This window comes from Psammomys obesus, unplaced genomic scaffold, assembly GCF_907164565.1.
Source record: "Psammomys obesus unplaced genomic scaffold, mPsaObe1.curated_primary_1811, whole genome shotgun sequence".
NCBI lineage: Eukaryota > Metazoa > Chordata > Mammalia > Rodentia > Muridae > Psammomys > Psammomys obesus.
The window spans coordinates 5,252,219-5,275,160 of record NW_026588368.1 but is presented as its reverse complement, the minus strand read 5'-3'; the positions used below and the strand labels follow the sequence as shown (position 1 = coordinate 5,275,160).

Sequence of the window (22,942 nt, the reverse complement as noted above, 5' to 3'; positions counted from 1 at the left end):
CAGAGGGGCCAGAGAGACGGCTCAAATGTTAAGAACACTGGCTGTTCTTTTAGAGTACCCAAGTTTGGATTCCAACATTCAGAGGGCAAGTAACAATCACTCTAACTTCAGTTCCGGGGAATTCAATGCCCTCTTTTGGACTCCTTGGGGACTATACACGCAAACGATGCACAGACACACAAACAAAACACTACACACATAAAATGAAATTAAACACACACACACACAGAGTGGGTAGAATAATCAAAGGTGCAGATAAACTTTAAACGAGGTTTACTGTGGGATACAGTTTGAAGATAATAATGGAAGATACATGTGGAAACAAGTATTTTCATTTATCAAAAAGCTTTTATGATGCATTTTAGTCTGCCAACAGAAATATAGAGTATATACCAGAAAATGGAATCTGTAGGAAAGAAAAAAGGCAGTCAGAGCTGGTGATTTAAAAGCTGACTTGATAAGGAGCTCAGTGGTTAAGAGCACTGGCTGTTCTTCAAAGGTCCTGAGTTTAATTCCCAGCAACCACATGGTGGCCCATATCCATCTATAGTGAGATCTGGTGCCCTCTTCTGGTGTGCAGGTACACATGCAGGCAGAACACTGTATACATAATAAATCTTAAAAAAAAAAATAGGTGATACTTATTAAAACTGGAGAAACAAGAAGGTATCAGGAGAGAGTATAGATAAAGAAAGGGTATATACTTCCTGATATATTCCAACACTTACTAGACAAGCAAAGGATAAAAATAAACACACATACATATATACATAAACACATACATATATAAGATTTTTTTTAAGGAGGAAAAAAAAAAGCAGGAAAGAGAAACAAAATTGTCGTGTCATAAACATTCTTAAAGAAAACCCTTTCAAAAGAGGACCTATCAAAATGTTCTCACAATATGCAATAAAACAAGAATGCAATTGATACTAATATATTAGTAATTGATGACTCCAATACTGAATACAAAAATTATTAAAATTACTATTATACAAAATAAGTACTTGACATGCATCTTTGAGATTTTGTTTTGTTTTTGCTTTTTATGACAAGGTTTCTCTGCATACTCCGGCTGTCCTGAACTTGCTCTGTAGCCCAGGCTGGCCTCTACCTTACACAGACCTGCCGGCCTCTGTGTCCCGGGTGCTGGCATTGAAGTTGTGTGCCATCACTGTCTGGCCACCGTTAAGATTTTTAAGTGATCATTAAACAATAGTCCCTAAAATGTCAAAGACCAATTTTAAAAGCTCATGAATTATTAGTAATTTATCACTACACTCCTGATTCTTTTTACGAACACTGCATTTAATATACATTTGTGTTAGGTGGGAGCTCTGACCAAAAACTTGTATAGATAATTTTAAATTGGTCATAATCCAAGATTTTTAAATAGAACAAAGGTTAAGAATAAAGCCAAGGGGCTAGAGCAATTACGGCTCAGTGGTTAAGAGCACTAGGACTGGCTGCTCTTCCAGACGAAGTTTGATTCCTAGCACCCACATGGGAGATAACAATGACTTGTAAGTGCAGTTCCAGGGGATCTGATGTCCTATCCTAGACTCCATGAGTGCCATACTCAACATGTGCACAGGCATACATGCAGGCATAACAACTTAAAAAAAAAAAAAGCCAAGACACTGCCTCCTAAAGAACCTTAGATAGCATATATATGATGAAAAGGGATACATAAAACCAAAGACTAGTCTATACATGTAATTCCAAGTTGGAACAGAAGCTCATTTACAAAACAGAATTGATGTTTTCACCTTTACTTGTCGAGTTTGACTGATGACACACGGAAGACTAAAAAGTTGCTGGACAAAGGCCTTCAATTCTTCTACTGTCAGTTTGCTCCGAGTCTTCCCACTATCTGAGCTCTGCCTAATATGAAATGATATTGAGACATAAAAAAATATGGTCATTCTGATATCAAATGGGGTTCCTAATCTCTTCAAAATTCAACACTTAGTAATCCTAGAATTCTAGTGTTGAATAATTCCTCTGCAGGTAGTTATCAAAAAATACAACTCAACAAGTAACAGTACTTCTAATCTATAATTGCTTTACATTTGAAACATTAAATAAATTCCCATGGTGAAAAATAAAGCTGAGAAAATTAAACCTTTCTCTCTTACGAGGCTCACACTGGAAACACAGGGTCTTCAGCTGTCTTGGTCTAATGAACTCCCTCAATCTATCCCAAATTCGTTTTTATTTTACTAAAGCTACTTTTATTTTCTGAATGCTGATGTTTTGCTTGCATGCATCTGTGTATCACACAAGTGCAGTGCTCAAAGAAGACTGAAGAGGGCATCAGATCTCTTGGAACTGAACCCATGTGAGTGCTAGGAACTAAACCTGGGGCCTCTGAAAGAACAGTCAGTGGTCGTAACAACTGTTCCATCTCTTCAGTCCCCCCCCCCCAATCTTTTACATACACATTTTTTTGAAAAAGAGCTGAGTTCTGCCTGATATAAAATAATACCAAGACAGAAAATTATGGTGAAGGGGGCTGGAAGGATGGCTCAGAGGTCCTGAGTTCAATTCCCAGCAATCACATGATGGCTTAGAACCATTGTAATGAAATCCGGTGCTCTCTTCTGGTATGTAGGCAGAGCACTGTATAGCTAATAAATAAATAAATAAAAATTTTAAAAAGAAAGTATGGTCAAGCTTTTACCAGACTCTCCAAAGAGGTCAGTGTCCTAAAAGCAAGTTAATGTCTATTGGAATATGATTCTAGCAAAGGTTCTCTGATTAGATTAAAAAACAATAAAAACCTAAACTCCAATGTAAAGAACTATACAAAAAGCCATACAGATAGAAGGAATGTATTCAGCCAGGACAGCCAAGGCTACAGAGAGAAACCCTGTCTCTAAAAACCAAAAAAGAAAGAACGAAAGAAAGAAGAAGAAAAAAAGAAGTATTTTGAATGACTATAAAATAATACCACAAAAAATGTTTATTAAAAAAAAGAAAAGAAGGGTGTAAGGAAAAAGTGAATAAGCCACCTAGATGTGGCAGGAAGAAAACTCTAAGCTAAATAAAGAGCCATTAGATTAAAACCGGGAATCCCTAAAACAAGAGCATCTCTGGCATGAGTGTTACGGGATGGAACAAGAACTTGTTGAAGGAGAGAAAAACAAAGAAGTAGGAATGTAACTTCTCAGGAAGTAAATCAGCTCTAACAAAAGGCAGAAACACCGCTAATCCCCTGCACTAAAACTATGTTATTCAAATCTTTTGTTATTAAGTGATGAGTGTTAAGAGACCTTAATTTGCTGGGTGTTGTGCACGCCTTTAATCCCACTCACTACTTGGGAGGCACAGGCAAGCGGATCACTGAGTTTGCGCCTGGTTGTTTTTAGTTACTTCAGATAAAGCTGAATATACAGCTAGGCCTTTGTCCCAAAGACACTACATAAACATCAGTATTATTTTCAGCACTGAAACCAGTATGTCTATTTGCTGTTTTCCTGGTGTAGTTTACAACTACCTTAAATTTAAAGAGCTTTTTACAATTTATGAACATGGAGAAAGGGAAGGGGTGGAGAGAAAGAATGGGAAGTTAGTGGGTATGAGAGAGACATGGCCATAGGAGCAAAATGACACAGGGTCAATTAAATGACATGGGCCAATTAAAACAGAAAGAACAGGAGTTCAGGAAAAAACTCTACTCTTCGAAGTTTACCTGTGTTTTTGCTTTTTGCTCAGAAGCAGCTGAGCCACAGAACCACAGGTCTCAGCTTCTTTCACTGCATCCCTGAGCTTTCGAAAGAGATCATTCTCTGGGTATTTTCTATCCTCAGCATCTTCCAGCATTACTCTCAATTCAATCAAATCTGTAAAAATAAATACGACGATAAACACAAAAAGCTATTCTCAGTAAGCACAATGAGAGTCAAGAGAGTCACTAATATACTAGTAGAAATGATGAACCTTTCATAGTTTCCAATGTAAAGGGCCAGATCTTTATTTGAAATAAATGACTTCACTCAAATATGGTGTGATTGTTCTCTTTCATCCATATTCTCTCCCTCTCTTTGTCCCTCACCCTTTCTTTGACTATCTCAAAATCAATCAAAAACCAAAGGTTTCAGTGTCATTAACTAAATTTGGATCTCTAAAATACATACCTACTACAATGTATCTATCCCATTTTATGTCAGCGTTTCCATTTAAAAGGTATTCTCACTAGGTGTGGGAGGCATAGTATTGTAATCTCAGTAATGCTACCAGGTGACTGAGGCCAGCCAAGGCAACAAAGTACATTTCAGGTCACAGGAAACTATGTTAAATTAAATTAGGCATAGTCTATAGCCATAGCAAATGACCATACCTGATATCTGATCTCAAAAGCTAAGGTAGATCAAATCTGCTTAGTACATAAATAAAAGAAAACTAAGTGTATATTCCACTTGTTAGTGGACAGCAAAAGCACAATTAAAAGTTTCTTTTATAGTGACAGTTTTTTATAATAAAGAAGGAAACTTAACCTTTCTTATGGTTGAAGCTAGCTGATAATGCTTCTGTAACGCGGCTGACCCAAGTGTCATAGGACTGTGCTCTCAGTTTTACACCATAAAGTAGAGATGGGAGGTCTTCTAGTGGATATCGGTACCTACAAAAAAAATTTAAGACCCATAGAAGTAAAAGCTTCAAAATACAACAACTATAAATGAAAGGAAAATCAAAGAAACTCAGTTTCAAAGCATAGAGAGAGATGAGAAACACACGACATTAACTGGCTAGAAAAACAATTACAATTAGGCTGATTAGGGCTAGTTTTAAAGGAGGTCTCTCATTTAGTAAGTAGAGAGTCAAGAAAAAGTTACTTGCTTAGGAACAGGAAAGAAAGCAAAGATTGAAATGTGGTTTTCTTAAAGGTAATGCAAGACTGCTTTTATCCCAACACTCGGAAGGCAGGGGCAGGAGAATCTCTGCGACTTAGAGGCCAGCCTGATCAACACAGTGTGCTGCAGGACAGCCAGAACTATATAGAGAACCTTTTTTTTTTTTTTTAAAGTAACTTTTAAATACCTAAGACATTTGTTCTGCATGGGGCAGGAGCACAAGTCAGTTGGATGGTACAGACATACAAGTCGCTCTGGATTACAGGAGCATGTGAGGGCTGAGAGAAAACATGTGGTTCTGCATGCTGAACACTGTCGCTCATCATCAGGAACAAGTTCAAAGACTTCTTCCTCTGACATCACAACACCCTAGAATATAAGTTACATTATCAGGTCAGGTCTCAACTGAAACATAAAACAGCAGCTTAAAAAAAATTAAAAATTAGGCATGGTGGCACACTCTTTTAATCCCAGCACTCAAAAGAAAGAAGCAGGCGAATCTGTCTGAGTTTCAGGGCAGCCAGAACTATATAATGAGGATGAATTCTTAAAATAGATAGAAGATAGATAGATAGATAGATAGATAGATAGATAGATAGATAGATAGATAGATAGGTAGGTAGGTAGGTAGGTAGATAGATAAAAATTTGAGGAAATTAAAATTCTAACACTAGAAACAGCACAAAAGATTAAGAGAGGTCAAAAGTTAAACAACCTGAAAACAACTAGCATCTGAAGAAATGAGAGAGTGAATAGTCCAATGTGATAGTCTAGAATCACCAACTTGGAAACAAAACAAAACAGGACTTAATTTTCTTATTTAAAATAATTAATATTAGAGGGCCAGCTAGACAGCTCAGTGGGTAGAGCTGCTTGTATGAAGGCCTGACTCCTTGAATCCAATGTCTAGATTCCACAAGGCAGAAGGAGAAAACCAACTGCTCAGAGTTGCCCTCTCATTTCCACATACACCATGGAACACAGACGATTACATTCCCACAAACACATATAATCTAAATAAAAATTCAATAATATGGAGCCAGCTGGCTAACATCTGTAATCCAAGCACTTGAAAGGCCAAAGCAACAGGACTGCCACAGTTTCAAGGGCCCCTCGGGGCTTCAAAGTTAGTTCTAGGCGAACATGAACTGTTTCAAAAAATTAAAAAACTTGGGGGCTGGAGAGATGGCTCAGTGATCACGAGCACTTACTGCTCTTGCAGGGGACCTAGGTTCAGTTCATGTCACCCACACGGTGGTTCACAAAGTGTTTTTAATTCCAATTCCATGGCATTTGACATCTTCTTTTGGCCTTTGTGGATATCAGGAAGCATGTGGTACGTAGGCAAAATATAAATACAAACATACAGACAAACATACTCAACCCACACCCCAAAATAAAATCAAATCTTACCCTAGTCAGAATGGCTAGGAAAAGAAAACAAGTCGGGCTATAGAGATGGCCCAATGGTTAAGAGCACTAGCTGTTCTTCCAGAGGACCTGGATTCAGTCTCTAGCACCCATATTGCTCACAATTATCTCTAATTCTGGCTCCAAGGAATCCAACACCTTCTGCCCTCCACAGGTACTGCATGCATGTGGTGCACATATATGCACGCAGGCAAAACAGTCAGACATATGAGAAACAAGCAAACAAAAAACAACTCACAACACTGACAAAGATGTGAAAAAAGGAGAACCCTGAATTCAATTCACAGCTGGTGGAACTACAAACAGTCCAGCCATTCTGGAAATCAGATGGAGAATTCTCGAAGCTGAAAATAAATTATGCCACTCGTTGGCACATGCCCAAAGGAGCTGATAATCTTTTCTGAAGCTATTTGCTCAGCCATGTTCATTGCTGCTCTATTCACAATAGCTAGGAAATGGCACAACCTAAATATCCTTCAACTGATAAATGGACAATGAAAATGTTCATTTAGACAATGAAATACTATTCAACCATAGGAAAAATGAAATCATGAAATTTAATGGTAAATAAAAAGAACTAGAAAACATACTGAGTGAGGTAACCCAGACCCAGAAAGACAAACTCTACAAGTTTTCCCTTATCTGTGGTCCCTAGCTTCAAATCTTTAGATATAAATACATAACCTGGAGTAACCAGAGAAACCAGGATAGTAAAAGAGGATCATAGAGCGTGGTGATGTGTGGGAATAGCTCTAGAGAGAATAGCAGTACACAGATGCTATGAAGGGGAAATGGAAAACACAGGGAGAAAGCAGAGACAATACTGAGTGGAAATGAACAAAGAAAGATAAATAACACTAAAAATCCAGGATATCTGTAAAAGTCATGGATATTCAAACTGTTTACCTAAAATTACACAGAATATTCACAAGTGTATGTACACACATACACACACACCATCACCACCAGTTTAAATCAAGTTATATTACAATTGGGGTGATAATGCTCTCCCTAAGTGCCACAGAATATCTAACAAACAAACAGAACTAAACATGAAAAACCCCTTTTGAATTGCTGGTCAAGTGAGTCTAAGTAAAAATACAGACTCATGTTGTTGCCCTAGTCAGAAGTTGAAGTTAAGTTCCTATTACTGAAGACACCATATACTTTGGATTAAGTGGAATCAAGTTTGATCTAATCCAGAAGCCTCCTCCCTGAGGAGGCTTAGCTTTCATGGTCCCAGAAGGAACTATGGCTGCTAACAGAGAAAAGCAATCAACAGTCCTACCCAGTTATGACACTTACAAAGCACAATAATGACCAACATAATAAGACATCAAAGGTTCAATACTGGCACTTGTATCTTGGCAGCTGCCTAACTGGACTCAAGGTCTGCTCAAAAGGAGGGAATTCAAGCCTAGCCAACTACCTAGAGAGGACTCTATTTTTCTAAACCAGGATAATTTGTAGCTGCATTCTAAATATTTAGCTTTATATCCACACACTAAATGTAGCTTCCACTTCTCATCAGTTTCTTTTTAGCAGAGACTATTACAAAAACGCAGTAACTGGCCAAAATGGAGACAACAGCTGACTGGGTTGCCGAGACCTATTTGACATTTCTACAAAACAAACCCTACACCTAAGAGTCAGGATGCTCAGAGTGTCTGCTAGGAGATGTGCCTTCTATATATAACAAGAAAGCTGCACTCATGAAATTTCAACAAAATAGTAGCCTAAACAAGACCTCAACAATGACTCCACCAGTTGACATGACAACACGGATGGGGAAATCTAAGACCCCAGCCCCAGATGAGAGCTATAGGTGATTAGTGACTGCTCAGGGATGGAGAATCAGTCTGTCCAATGTTGAGTCCTCTAGCTGGTTATCTAAACTAAGTAATCTGCCCCAAAACAAATACATACAAGCAATCCTAAACGGACTCAGAAAGCTGTGTTCATATAGTGAATCACATATGCAACAATACTAAAAAAAAAGAAAGAGCCCATGATAGGCAGGAATACCAGAGGAGTTGGAGAGAGGAGCGGGGAATGATGAAATACAGTTCATACATAAAATTTGTAAGAACAAAAAACAAAACAAAATAGCTATTTAAAAGAGGGAAGAAGGAAGGAAAGAAATGTACTCAGCATACTCACCATTTGAACAACTGATTCCCTTAATCTTGTTTCTTCTTCAGTCATGAGAGTCAACTCTTTACAAACCATAGCAGCCAGTCCTACATCTAAGCATTCTGGATCTGCTGCCATCTTGAAAATGAGTTCTTCATGTGAAAAAACACAATGGCGCCTCAGCCGTCGATAATGATTTACACACTGACGACCAATGGGCAACTGAAAGCAACAGAAATAGACCTCTATTGACCTTCACGTAATCATTTTTATTATAAAGAAGATAAAACAAGTCTTCATAACCCAGCCAAAATTTCATGGGTCTTTCTCCAGATAATGTCCATGAACTGAGATGTTAAGTTTCTGGCCTAAGCTGCAGATTTTCTAACTCACTATAAATATGAGAAGCTGAAGAGAGCCAGATCCAGTAATGTGCATCTTTAATCCCAGCACTTGGGAGGCAGAGGCAGGCAGATCTCTAAGTTCGAAGCAAGCGTGGTCTGCATAGTCAAATCCCTTGTCTCAAAACAAAAACAAAAAACCAAACCAAACAAAAAAGAAACTGAAGAGCAGGACAGAGTAGAATAAGTTATAATTCCATCATTTGGAAAGTATAAGTAGGAAGATCAAGAGTTGAAGGTCATCCTTTGCTCAAGGGCACACAAGACTCCATTAAAAGTTATGAGGTAGCAAACCCTAAAACCAGAATGACATAGTGCTACACTTAAGTAAAAAAGGAAAATACATTGCAAAAAACTTAAGTTCAGGCCATAAAATATTAATTGGAAGTACTCAAAACTTAAAATTCCGTAGAACAAAAAGAAAAGTATTGTCAGAGGCAAAAATGAAAAAGAGAAAAAAGGGGTGTTATTATTTAAGCAATTTACATAGGCTGACTTGTTCCTTTTAAAAAATTTTAATCTTTTTCTTCACAATTTATTTTATATCCCAATTGAAGCCCCCTTTCTTGACTCCCCCCAGTCCCACCCTCCCTCACTTTTCACCCTCCTTCCCCTAGTCCACTGAATGACTTGTCACTTTTTAAAAATATGAACCAAAAAAGATTCCAGCCTCTAGACATTCTTTTAATAACAACCAACCTTGAAGAAAGACTTCAAAACTGTGAAATCACTACATAATATACTGTTTTATCTAACAGTAAAATAAATTACTATAAATGACCATTTTAAGCAAATCAACATATACACTCTGTAGTTAGAGGTGTAGTTAGTTCACTGGTACAGCATACCCTTAGCAAGCACCAGGCCCTGGGTTAGACCAACCAAACAAACCCAAATACAAAGTCTCCTTAAGAGGAGCCTAAAAATTTCTACAGCCAGTTTTTAATTATGATACAAACTATACACACTCTCCCATTTAATCTTTCCTATGCTTAATAGAGAAAATATAGTAGTTAAAGCTCTTACTCAAATGCAAACTTGTCACACAAAGGGAAAAAATTAAAAAATGGACACTTTAGAATTCCCTTTCATTTTGAGAAAGGCAGAAAGGAATCAGGTTCAGGGTGTGTGAGGGTTATCTGAGCAAGAAGTGTTATTGTATTCATTACATGAATCCAAGAAAACATATTTTGAACTTGTGGCTATCAATTGTGTATTAGTGGCATACAACTCTGTTGTATCTTTCCCTATACCGCTTCAGAGTTTCTGACACAAGGTCTTAACACTGTTGTCCAGCGTGACCTCAAACTCATGACAATCCTCTTGCCTCAACCTATCAAGTGCTAGGATGACATACATGAGCCACCAGCCTGGCTCACAGCCTATTCTTAAACATTTACTCTTTAAGCATAGCTACAATACAAAAGCTAATAGAACCATAAAACTGGGTTTTCTACAATCCTTAATTATGACATGTGGGAAGCCGTAACTGATACTTGCTGGAATTTATAAAAGTTAGCCCTATAACCTTAGAAACAAAGCTGTTTTAAGTTTTCATTCTTACCACAACCTTCACCTTCAAAGTACCAACAACTCTCAACCATAACATTTAACTTGTTTAAGGTTAATTAAGCTAATCTATTAGTCTCTTGACACACGAGGTGAAAAAAACTTAAGCCCTTCGGCTAACGAGATGATGGTTCAGCAGGTAAAGCCACTTTGTTGCCAAGTTTGATAACCTGAATTAAAATTCCTGGGACAAATATGGTAGGAGGAGAACCAACTCCTCCTGTATTCTGAGCACATGCATACTGAGGCACACACACTAAATAAATGTAAAACAAAAACATCTAAATATCATAGGACCACTAAAATTGAGAGTTCCTTAAGATCAAATATCAGTACTACTTGGGTATGGTGGCCACCCCTCAGGAGGCAGAGGCAAGTGGATCTCTTTTGAGTTTGAGGACAGACTGGTCTACATAATGAATTCTAGGCCAGTTAGGGTTAAATAGTAAGACTATACCTCAAAAAAAAAACAAAAACAAAAACAAAAACAAACAAACAAAAAAAAAAAACAGATGGATGGATATAAAAATCCCATATTAGTGAGTATGTTAAAGACATTAAAAATCATCTTCAACTCTTAACTGACTCATCCTGTATCCTAATCAATACCTATCCAGTATCATGTAAATAATAATTGTTAGCTATCTTTCAAAAGAGCTCAGGCCCAAGCATACCCTTAGCTGAGTTTTAACTGCACTGTATTATGTGTTTCTACACTCAAATAAGGAAGATGTTTTAAAATACTAGACCAAAACAAGACAGCTCATAGGCCATGCCCAGAGTTGAAAGCCTAGAAGTTGTTCATGGACCCCAAGGTTTCATACCAAAACACAGAACACTATACATTGTACTACTGTACTTTCTCTGTATGATTAATCCTGAAATGTAACAAATTAAGTTAACCATAGAAAATGTAAGAACAGTGTTTCTAAAGTGTTCCTCTACCAAAAATGTTAAAAGACCAAAGAACCCAACATCACTGAGGGAAATCGTCAGTTTATATATTAAGAAGTCAGTCTTTGGCAGTCTCTTCACAATCAACATGATATAGCTGAAACTCATTATGTTTTGATATAGAAATTGTTGTGTTATTATTCATACGTTTTACAAAAGATGTGTTTCTTTTTATGTTATGTATATTGGGTGTTTTGTCTGCACATATGCTTGTATGAGGGTGCGGAATCCCCAGGAACTGGAAATACAGTTGTGACTGCTGGGAATTGAATGTGAGTCCTTTAGAAGAGCAGACATGGCTCTCAACTGCTGAGCCATCCATCTCTCCAGCACCACCATTTATATATTTTAAGATCCAAAAGTGCTCAGCGAAAATGATGACTAGAGGAAACATATGCATTTCCTCAGGAAAAGATAAATGAGCAAATGGCCATTTAATTGCAAACATACCAGAAAAAATAATGAATAAGCAACACAATGAAAATTCTAAATTACAATAGCTGCTCCAATATACCCTGAAATATTCCTGGGCCCTACCCAAAACCCAGCTAAGTAAAATACTGCATTTTATAGGGGTGTTAGTAGACGTACAACAGCCACGTGCTATAGAACAGACCCAGTCAGCAGTACAGAAGTTCACAGCTTCAGCAAAGTTGTATCCCTGGTTAAATCCAGAATGATAGGCACGAGGAAATGTCACAACGAACTCTCCAGCACACTGATTAGTCCTGTACACCTAAAAGCAAATTAGGAACAGATTATAGGACATTATACACATCAGAAATAATAATAGTATTAAAAATAGCTAGAACTCTGATTTCTTAAAATACTGACTAATGTTATGTATGACAAGAATTAGCAGACAAAAGAAATTCTCAAACAGTTCAAAGTCTTATACTTAATGTGAATGTCTATAATTCTAGAGCTTCTACTTGGAGAGTAGAAGCAGGAGGATCAGGAGTTCAAAATCATTCATTGCTATAAGCTTGGGGTAAATGAGACCCTGTTTTTAAAAATATCTTTTACTTTAAAAACTAAGAAAATTGACTTTTCTTTCTATGTTGTAAACAGAAGTAAAAGATTTCTACACTCATTAGATAATTTTTAGAAACTAAATAGATCAGTTGATATCCTGGGATATCCCCCACTCAATTTTCCCAAATGTTGCTTTGTTCTGTGATAGTACTATTAAGTACTTTTTAGAAATAATTTACTTATTCTTATTCTCTGTGAGCTGGTATGAAGGTGTCAGAATCCATGGAACTGCAGTTATAGACAGTTGTGAGCCGCCATGTGGGTGCTGAGAATTGAACTTGGGTCCTTTGGAAGAACAGTCAGTGCTCTTAACTGCTTAGCCACCTCCCCAGCTCTCTAAGTACTTTTTAAATTAATTTTAATACCAGTTTTTTCTTTTAACTTTATTTTGGTTTTTAAGACAGGGTTTCTCAGGCCTGGCTGTCCTTGGAATTCTATCTGTAGACCAACCAGGCTGGCCTCAAACTCAGAGACCTGTCTGCTTCTGCCTCCAAGTGCTGGAATGCACCACCATGCCTGGTTTAATTACAGTTTAAACAGGACCTGAAAAAATATATTTGACAGTGCACTGAACTACTACATATCAGTTTTTAATTTAGACAGAATTAGCATGTAAATATGAAAGGTATTTCTTTTTTTCTTTTTAGGTTTTTTTGAGACAGAATTTCTCTTTGTAACAGCCCTGGCTGTTCTAGACTTCCTTTGAAGATTGGCCTTGAACTCAGAGAGATCTACCTGCCTCTGCTGTGCCCCACTCCTACCCCAGTGTTGGGACTGAAAGACATTTCATGCCTGGCTTGAGAGTATTTTAAGACAAGGGCAACAACTGTTTCAAGTAGGTTGAATCTTAATACTGTAAGTACTAGTAGAAATTCACCTACTGAAGACAAAAGACAAAAGTAATATAAGTTACTTTATCTGCCTTTGCATTACCGTTTATATGAAGTAACCATACTAGCACATATTTGAAATCTAGGACCTGGGAGGTAGAAACAGGAGAATTACAAGTTCAGTGCCAAACCTGGATGGAACAAATAAGCCCAGAGGAAATGTAGCTTAGTGGTAAAGCAAGTATAACATGCACAAGGCCTTGAGTTCTAGCCTCAGCAGCTCAAAAAATAAAAAATAAAAAAGTGGACCAAATGGCAAGCTGTATGTAGCAAACTTCTATAGCAAATTCAAAGCCAGCAGCTACCTGAAGGAAGACAACAAACCCAAAATGCAAAAAATGCACCAAAATCTGAGCTAAATGGAGATTACATAGTACATTTTTATGTTATTACCTTTTATGTTAAAAACTGGAGTGTGGTGGCATATGCCTTCGAACCTAGAACTCACAAAGCAGGAGCAGGCAGTTATCTATGAATTTGAGACCATCCTATCAATATAGTGAGTTCCAGCCCAGGCAGAGCCACATACTTAAAACCCTATCTCCAAAAAAAATGAGTACAAAAGTTAAAAAGATGAAAATGAAACATAAAATCCGAAATCTGCTAGACATGAACTCCCTGACTGGCAGGTACTACCATGTCCAGCTTAAATTTTTTCAATTAGGAGTGCATCAATTGAAGAATTTCCTAGATTACACTGGCCTGTGGCACAGACCGTCTATTAATGCAGGCATCAGTGGTCCTATCATCCCCTGGGAAGATGGTCCTAAACTATATAAAAAAGATAGCTGAGCATCTGCTTGTCTTAGCCAGCAACAGGCATCTTCCACGGTTTCTACAATATCTTTTAGCTATGAGTTCCTCGGCCAGAGGTAATGCTATGTTGGAAGAACCATGCAGGCCTGTTTTCAACTACCTACCTTGATTTCCCTCAATGATAAAATATGTATAATCTGTCATTTTAAGTTGAAATAAACCCTTTAACTTGTTTTGGTCAGTGTTACACTACAACAACAGAATGAAACTAGAACAGTTATCATTTTAAAGAACTAGTTAAATAGGAAGAATACAGGTTCATACGATCTGGGAGTCACTGAGGTAATTCAGTAGGTAGAGGCCCTTGCTACAATGCCTGATGACCTGAATTCAATCTCCAGGATCCACATGGTAGAATTAGAGAACTGACTTCTACAGGTCTCCAAACTAACACATGCACCATGGCACAACAGGGCTGGAGAGCTGGCTCAGCTGTTAAAGGATAGGCTCGCAACCAAAAACACAAACTAAGAACTTGCAATTAAAAACAACAAAGTTTAAAAAGAGGCTGGAGAGCTGGCTTAGCAGTAAAGAGCATTAACTGCTCTTCTAGAAGACCCAGGTCAGTTTCCAACACCCACATGGCAGCTGACAACAAGCTATAATATCTATTCCAGGGCATCCATTGTCTTCTTTTGGCCTCTCTGAACGCACCAGAAACATAGCATACACATACACATGAAAGTAAAACACTCATACACATAAAATAAACCTTAAAAAAAAATTCCCAATGGGTGAGTGGTGGCACATGCTTTTAGTCCCAGCCTTTAATCCCAGCACTGGGGAGGCAGAAGCAAGTGGATCTCTTTCAAGGTTACCCTGGTCTACAGAATGAGTTCCATGACAGCCAGGGCCATACTGAAAAACCCTGTCTCAAAAAACCCAAACAAATAAGAAAATAAATAAATTTCCAAGGGCTAGAGAGATGGCTCACCCATTAAGAGAATTCATTGCTCTTGCACAGGATCGAGGTTTGATTCCCAGCACCCCCATTGTGGTTCACAACCATCATCACTTCAAGTTCCAAGGGATCTAAAGCCCTCTTCTGACTTTCTCGGACACCAGGCATATATGTGATGCACATTCATACTTGTAGGCAAAACATTCATACACATAAAATAAATAAATCCTAATTTTGGGGGGGAAAAAAAATCCCAAACATTTAGAAAATACACAGCACACATTTAAGTAATGTGTGAAATTAAATTTGTTTTCTGTTTTGTTTTTGAGATAAAATTTCTTCACTGTGTAGCAGCTCTGGCTGCCTGAAATTCACTCTGTAGACCAGGCTAGCCTCAAACTCACAGAGATCTAGTTTAATCTCCCCAATGCGGGGATTACGGGTGTGTACCACCATCACCTGGCAAAACTCAAAGTCTTGATGAAAACAAAAATGTATTTTAAATTGTAAAAATGACCATACATGACATTTAAAAGAACTGTTCTTAAAGTCAGAAAGAGTCAGGCATGGTGGTATACACTTTTAATGCCAGTACTTGGGAGACAAAGCAGGTGGATCTCTTTGAGTCCAGCCTGGTCCACACTTGCTGTGTAGACCACAGAACAGTTACCTGGTAACTCTTTAAAAAACAAACAACAAAAGTTTAAAAAGAAAAAGAAAAAAAAAATGATTTTTATTGAATAAAGAAGGCTATTCAAACATAAAATACTTCTCATACTTCAAAGCATCCCTTTTTATTCAGATTAAAGTTTTATTCAAAGAGTGGGCCCAGTGGGGCACACCTCTAATCCCAGTACTCAGAGAGGCAGAGGCAGGTGGATCTCTGTAAGTTTGAGGCTAGCTTAGTCTGTGAAGAGAGCCCAGGACAGTCAAGGTTACACAGAGAAACCCTGTCTTTAAAAAATCAGGAAAAAAAATAAGTTTTATTCAAAGTATAAATTCTAATTTGGCTGTACTACAGGGCCTTTCACATATAGTTATAACTACCCTTCCCAAAACAAAACAAAAATTCTTGTGACTGTATCTAATCAAAAGTTAGAAAACTCTTTGAAAATGCTAAAGAAAGACACGAGAAGACTCACAGGCACACCATGCTCCATGAGCACATTTGGGTTCATGATGGTTACTAACTGATGTAGGAGATCAGGCTGTGATTCAAATAACTCAGGGGCCAGCTCCCTCATCACCTCCTCCAGTTGTTCTGCAGCATGAGATGGTACACCATACCATGTCTTTGGCTCGCCCCTAGCAAAAGAAATAACTGTTTAGCTAGGCAGAACATGGTACCAATGAAGCCAGGGTCTTTCACTCAAATCCAGTAAATTATAATTAACCATGTCATAGGTTAATGGCCATAGGTTATATGCCCAGAATCCTGGCAACCACCCCATAAATCTATGAATATATGGACAGGTAAGATACACTCGCTGCCACTGGGAAAATAACGAGAATTATATGAATAGCAGAGCAGTAAAAGTACCTTTCAAACAATGTATTACATGGAAGTCACTGTTCAAAAGGATATGGACACACTGCCTTGATTCTCAGGAACAGACTTTCCAATTACCATCACAATGGTTAAAGCAAAGTGCAAATGATCTTCAGAATACATATAAATTACTTCATTAAGTTTAATTTTCCTATTCATGCAAATAAGCTATTACTACAAACTACTCAAACTTTAAACATGCTTGACTATAAAAAGACCAAAAACCAGCCATCATTAATCTAGTATATTTTAATGAATTAACAGTTCATTAAGCATACTAAATATATACTTAGGAAATAGTGCTGGCTCATAATCTAACACAGGCTAGAGTAATTATCAAAGAGAAAACGTAACTGGAAAAATGCCTCCACAAGATGAACCAATGGTCAAGACTGTGGTACATTTTCTTGATTGATGATTAATGTAGGAGGGTCCAGCTCACCATGGGCAATGCTACGTTACCCATAGGCTAGTAGTCTATAGGTGCTATAAGAAAGCAGGCTGAGGAAGCCACGAAGAGTAAGCCAAAAGGAGTACTCCTCTATGATGTCTGAGTCAGTTCCTGCCTCTAGGTTTCTGCCCTGACTTCCCTGGATGACTAAATATAAGCTGTAAGATCAAATAAATCCTTTCCTGCTCCATTTGTTTTTGGATCATGGTGTTTTATCAGCCCAAGACAGATATTAATTCAATTAATCAAGCTATTTACAAAATAGGTTCCTAATTCTCATAATTCATAAGCCTCTACGTAAGAGCTATTCCTTGTTCCCTATAGGATTCACTGCAGAGCTAAGACGGCTCAGCAGTTAAGACAGTTTGCTATTCCTGCAAGGATATCCAGGTTCAGTTCCCAACACCTATACAAGGCAGCTGACAACTGTCTCTAACTCCAATCCAGAGGATCTAATGCCCTCTTCTGGTCTCTACAGGCACCTGTAATCATGTGGTGTATATGCACATGCACAAACACACACACATGCATATGATGGGGTCTCATATACATACACATAAAATAAAACTTTAAACATATTTTAAAAAGTATATTTTGTTTGTGCTAGTAAATCAAATAGCTCCTAATCACATATGACCATAAAGCACTTGAAATGTGGCTACTCCAACTAAGATAGTAAAATTTCAATTTCACTTGCTCTTAACTAGTATATAAAAAAAGGCAACCCAGTAAATCAGTATTAATATTAGATGAAGAACTTGCTAAGTGAAATCTTCAAGTGAGTGTCAAAACAAACAAAAAAACCAGCAAATGAATTTATTTACTACATGTACACATTAGGCATTTCTAGAGGAAATGTTATAAAAATGAAAAACTTCAAGCTTCAAATAACAAATCAAATCTTTCAGCTATTAAGTTAAAATATCCCATTTTACCTGTCAAGATATTTCAAAACTAAGGAAATGGAGATGTCTTGGTGGCTAAGACCACTTACTGCTCTTTCAGGACCCAGGTTCAGTTCTTAGCACCTACCTAGCAGCTCACAAACACACAAAAGTCCTGGTTGCCCTTTTGGCTTCCAAAGGTACACATGCACATACACTCAGACACATACAAATACATGCACAAAATATAAATAAATAATTTAAAATTATATATCAAAATCTGGCTAGGGACATACCTCAGAACTTCAATGCTAACATGAACAAGGTCTTTTAATCCCTAACGTGCAAAATAAAAGTCATCATTAATTATTTTCTCACATACTACACAAGGATCATTTAATCTGAAACTTGGGCCTGAAAAGATGGCTCAGTGGTTAAGATCACTGGCCGCTCTTTCAGAGTATCTTGCGTTCAAGTCACTGAACCTATGTGGCTCCTCAGAACTGTCTGTAACTCTAGTTCCAGAAAATCTGGTGCCTTCTTCTGGCCTTTGTGGCACAGCATATATGTAGTCCACAGACATGCCTGCAGGTAAAACACCCATACACATTAAATACAAATTAACAAAAAAAAAAAAAAATCTCAAAACACAAACCAAAAAACCTGCTCTAAGCTCTAGTAATTTACACATATTTTAAAAAAGAGGTTGGTCTGAGACAACTCCCCTCCCTTCCTGAATACACTACTCTGCTTTTATGTAAAAAGTATTTTTGAAGTCTCCCTAATACATCAGCTAATATTATTACATCTTAAAAATAAAAGACCAGGCCTAGCTTGGTGAACACGCCTATAATTCTAGCACCCTGGAAGTAGCAGACTCAGGAGATCTAACAGCTCAAGGTGAGCTTCACAAAAGTTTGAGGCTACCTAATCTCAAAAAAGTTAAAATTAAACAATGGTTAAAAACAAACAAACAAACAAACAAACAAACCCAGGGTGGAGCTGGAGAGATGGCTCAGAGGTTACAAACACTGGCTGCACTTCCAAAGGTCCTGAGTTCAATTCCCATCAACCATATGGTAGCTCATGACCATCTATGAGATCTGGTTCCCTCTTCTGTGTGTATACAGACAGAACAAAAAACGAAAACAAACAAACAAAAAAACCACATGCTGGAGAAGATGTGGAGAAAGGGGAACCCTCCTCCATTGTTGGTAGGAATGTAAACTTGTATAACCACTTTGGAAATCAATCTGGCGTTTTCTCAGAAAATTAGGAATAGTGCTTCCTCAAGACCCAGCTATACCACTCCTAAGCATATATCCAAAATATGCTCAAATATACAACAAGGACATTTGCTCAAACATGTTTGTAGGAGCTTTATTCTTAATAGTCAGAATCTAGAAACAACCCAGATGTTCCTCAATGGAGGGATGAATGCAGACATTGTGGTACATTTATACAATGGAATACTACTCAGCAATTAAAAACAAGGAAATCATGAAATCTGCAGGCAAATGGTGCGAACTAGGAAAGATCATCCTGAGATATTCCAGAAGCAGAAAGACACATATAGTATATACTCAGTTATAAATGGATATTAGAAGTATAATATAGAATAAACATACTAAAATCTACACCTAAAGAAGTTAAGCAAGAAGGAGGATAAGATGATCAATCCTCATTCAGAAAAACAAACAGGATGGACATCGGAAGAGGGAGAAAACAGGGAACAGGACAAGAACTTACCACAGAGGGTCTCTGAAAGACTCTACCAAGCAGGGTATCAAAGCAGCAACTGAGACTCATAGCCAAACTGTGGGAAGAGTGCAGGGAATCTTACGAAAGAAGGGGGAAAGACCCTAGGGGACAGGAACAACAGAACCAAAAAAATCTAGGCACAGGGGTCTTTTCTGAGACTGATACTACAACCAAGGACCATGCATGAAGATAACCTAGAACCCCTGCACAGATGTAGCCCATGGCAGCTCAGTCTCCAAATGGGTTCCCCAGTAAAGGGAAAAGGGGATATCTCTGACATGAACTCAGTGGCAAACTCTTTGATCACCTCCCCCTGAGAAGGGAAGCAGTCTTAACAGGCCACAGAGGAAAACAATGCAGCCAGTCCTGATGAGACCTGATAGGCTAGGGTCAGATGGATGGGGAGGAAGACCTCTCCTATCAGTGGACTTGGGCAAGGGCATGGGAGGAGAAGAGAGAGAAAGGGTAGGATTAGGAAGGGATGAGGGAGGGGGCTACAGTTGAGATACAAAGTGAACACATTGTAATAATTAAAAAAATAAAATTTAAAAATGAACCCAACACACACACACACACACACACACACACACTCCCCCAAGGCTAAGGATATACTTCATTGATAGATCAAGTACCTGGCACATGTGAGTCCCTGAATTTAATTCTTAATATCACTCTCTGACTCCTCACCAAAATGAAACCCAAAGTACGTATGCTGTAACAAGATTGAACATACCAATGCAAGTAGTTAATGGAATAACTCCAGTGATCTTCAATATGCCAGCAAAAAGAAGAAAAACACATCCCCACATAGAGCCATGGCACCTTCATACCAGAAATGTCCACATTAATATGTGCAAGAACAGACTGCTCCAGAACAGGCATGTTATTCAAATTCCAACCAGAGAGCGCATACTCCTATAAAATAAGAAAAAAGTTAAACAAAAAGTAAGAGTTACAACTACTAAACAACAACAACAAATCTTAAAAGACTCTTTCTAAAAATGCAAATATTTCATAATACATACTATCATCCAGTGCATATATCCTGTGCTTTTGTAACCTACAGTTAATCTACTACTAATCTACTACAACTAATCTAAATAAATATTTGGTATCTAAATGTCTAAACTTTTCTAGGTTCTACTGACATATGAGCAAAGTTATGGCAAAAATGTGTGCCTACTTTTGCAGACTGTTTTTATGTATTTCTATTGTACCCACAGCGTAACTTCCCAAAATGATCATTACAGTATATAGTGACAGCACAGTACTAGACACTGACAAAATATATAATTCTGAATTTATAGCACTATTTTAGTTTGGTATAAAGCAGAAAGTAATTATGTCACCTCCCTTCACCAGAAAGACATCAGGAAAAACTGGATAAAATTTAAGATTAACAAAGAAACTTATTTCATAGATGAACTTGAAAAACATGAAAATTCCTAGTTTCTAGAGACAGAAATGAAGCAAACACAGAATATAAAAGGTATTATCAGGGTTGGTATAAGCATCTCTATGGTTGAAGAAAATGCCTTGTGTTTCAGTATTTATCACTCTTACACAGTGTAGTTCTCAAACTGGGTACCAGAGGGTCCACAAAATCTAAATATTTTCATAATGATTCCAACACATCATCTTTTTCACTTTGCACAAGTATGAAATTAATAGATGAAACACTGACAGCAAGACACACTGAATAGTGGAATAAAACCTGTATCAGAAAGTTGGTTAGTGGCTGAACATGGTAGGGGATTCCTTTAATCCCAGCACTCGGGAGGCAGAGGCAGGCAAATCACTGTTGAGTTCAACACTAGTCTGGTGAACACAGCAAGACCCACCAGGACAGCCAGGACCACATAGTGACCCTGTCTCAAAAAACAAAAAGGTGATGACTCAACATGGGAGGTACAGAGACACAGATTCATTATTTCGTTTTTTATAAGTTTCTAACTGTGAGAACAAAAACTATGAACTGAGTACAGTGGTACATGCCTATAATCCAAAAACTGAGGAAGTTGACAAAAAAGGATCACAAGTTCAAGGCCAACCTAAATTGTATAGTGTAACCCTGCCTCAACCAAAAACAGAACCAAACCCCTGAAGTAAAAGGGTAAATTATCCATCCAAACCTGACCAGAAAAAGTGTAAACTGTAAGACAGACATCAGGGGTGTGTGTGTGTGTATACGTGATATATATACATATATATACACACATACACGGTATGTGTAGTTATATATATAATATATATCTATATCTCTATATATACCAACATAAAGACCAGCACATGTGGTGGCACATGCCTAGAATTCCAGCAAACAGGACGCACAGGCAGAATGATTCGATAATAACTTCCACATGGTGGGTTTTAAGTCATCCAGGAGTACATAGAAACTCTAGCTCCAAGAAGAATTTTAAATGAAAATTAAGAAAAATATGGAAACTACAAAAGTATACTTAAGAATCAAAGGGGACAGAATATGAAAGTCCTACATATGTTTAATTAAGAAGGAATCTCAGGCTGGAGAGATGGCTCAAAGGTTAAGAGCATTGGGTACTCTTCCAGAGGTCCAGAGTTCAGTTCTCAGTAACCACATGGTGGTTCGCAACCATCTATAATGGTGCCTGGCATGCAGGCAAGAACACTGTATACAAAAGACAAGATGACAGGACAGGACAGGACAGGACAGGACAGGACAGGAAGTACAGGACAAGACCAGACAAGAAAAGGAGAGAAAAAGAGAATCTCCGTAAGATATAGGAAAGAAGATGGGCAGTGGCACTCACACACCAGAGGCTGGAGCAGGAAAAGATCCTAAAGTTGAGAGCCACAAACAGTGAGAAAGGCAAGAGAGTAAGACATTTCTCCAGCCCTGGCATAAAAATATGCTAAAATTAAAAAAAAAAAAAAAATTGGAAAGTAATACTATTCAGTAAGTTACTGGTTGAGTAGCCAGTTAGAGAGGATATAAACAAACAAATAGTAAATCTAGTTGTGAAGAGGAAAGGTCTATGATAAAGGTTCGACACAAGGCAATCAGAAGAAATTATTTTATATTCAGCAGTTAATGAAGAATAACATGGGGTTGAGGTATAGGAAACCATTATGGAAAATCAGGGACAGTTCCTCATGTTGGAGTGATATCCAAACATAAAATTATTTTCGTTGCTACTTTGTAACTGTAATTTTCCTACTATGAACTGTAATGGAAGTACGTGTTTTCCAATGCTCTTAGGCAATCATTCAAACTACCCCCTACCACCCAACCCTGCAAGGTGTTGTGATCCTCGGGTTAAGATCCACTGATC

General features: G+C 37.7%; 1 protein-coding gene across 1 annotated transcript in view; it reads right to left on the bottom strand.

The window, feature by feature from the left end:
• Kdm5a (lysine demethylase 5A) overlaps positions 1-22,942 on the bottom strand; it is an 86,450-nt gene that overhangs the window by 36,673 nt on the left and 26,835 nt on the right. Inside the window, exons 11-18 of the mRNA XM_055604330.1 lie at positions 20,365-20,546; positions 16,129-16,291; positions 11,961-12,080; positions 8,448-8,642; positions 5,044-5,225; positions 4,500-4,624; positions 3,695-3,845; positions 1,770-1,884 (exon numbers count right to left, since the gene is read on the bottom strand). Coding sequence (XP_055460305.1) covers positions 1,770-1,884; positions 3,695-3,845; positions 4,500-4,624; positions 5,044-5,225; positions 8,448-8,642; positions 11,961-12,080; positions 16,129-16,291; positions 20,365-20,546 — 1,233 coding nt within the window. The remainder of the gene's footprint in view (positions 1-1,769; positions 1,885-3,694; positions 3,846-4,499; positions 4,625-5,043; positions 5,226-8,447; positions 8,643-11,960; positions 12,081-16,128; positions 16,292-20,364; positions 20,547-22,942) is intronic.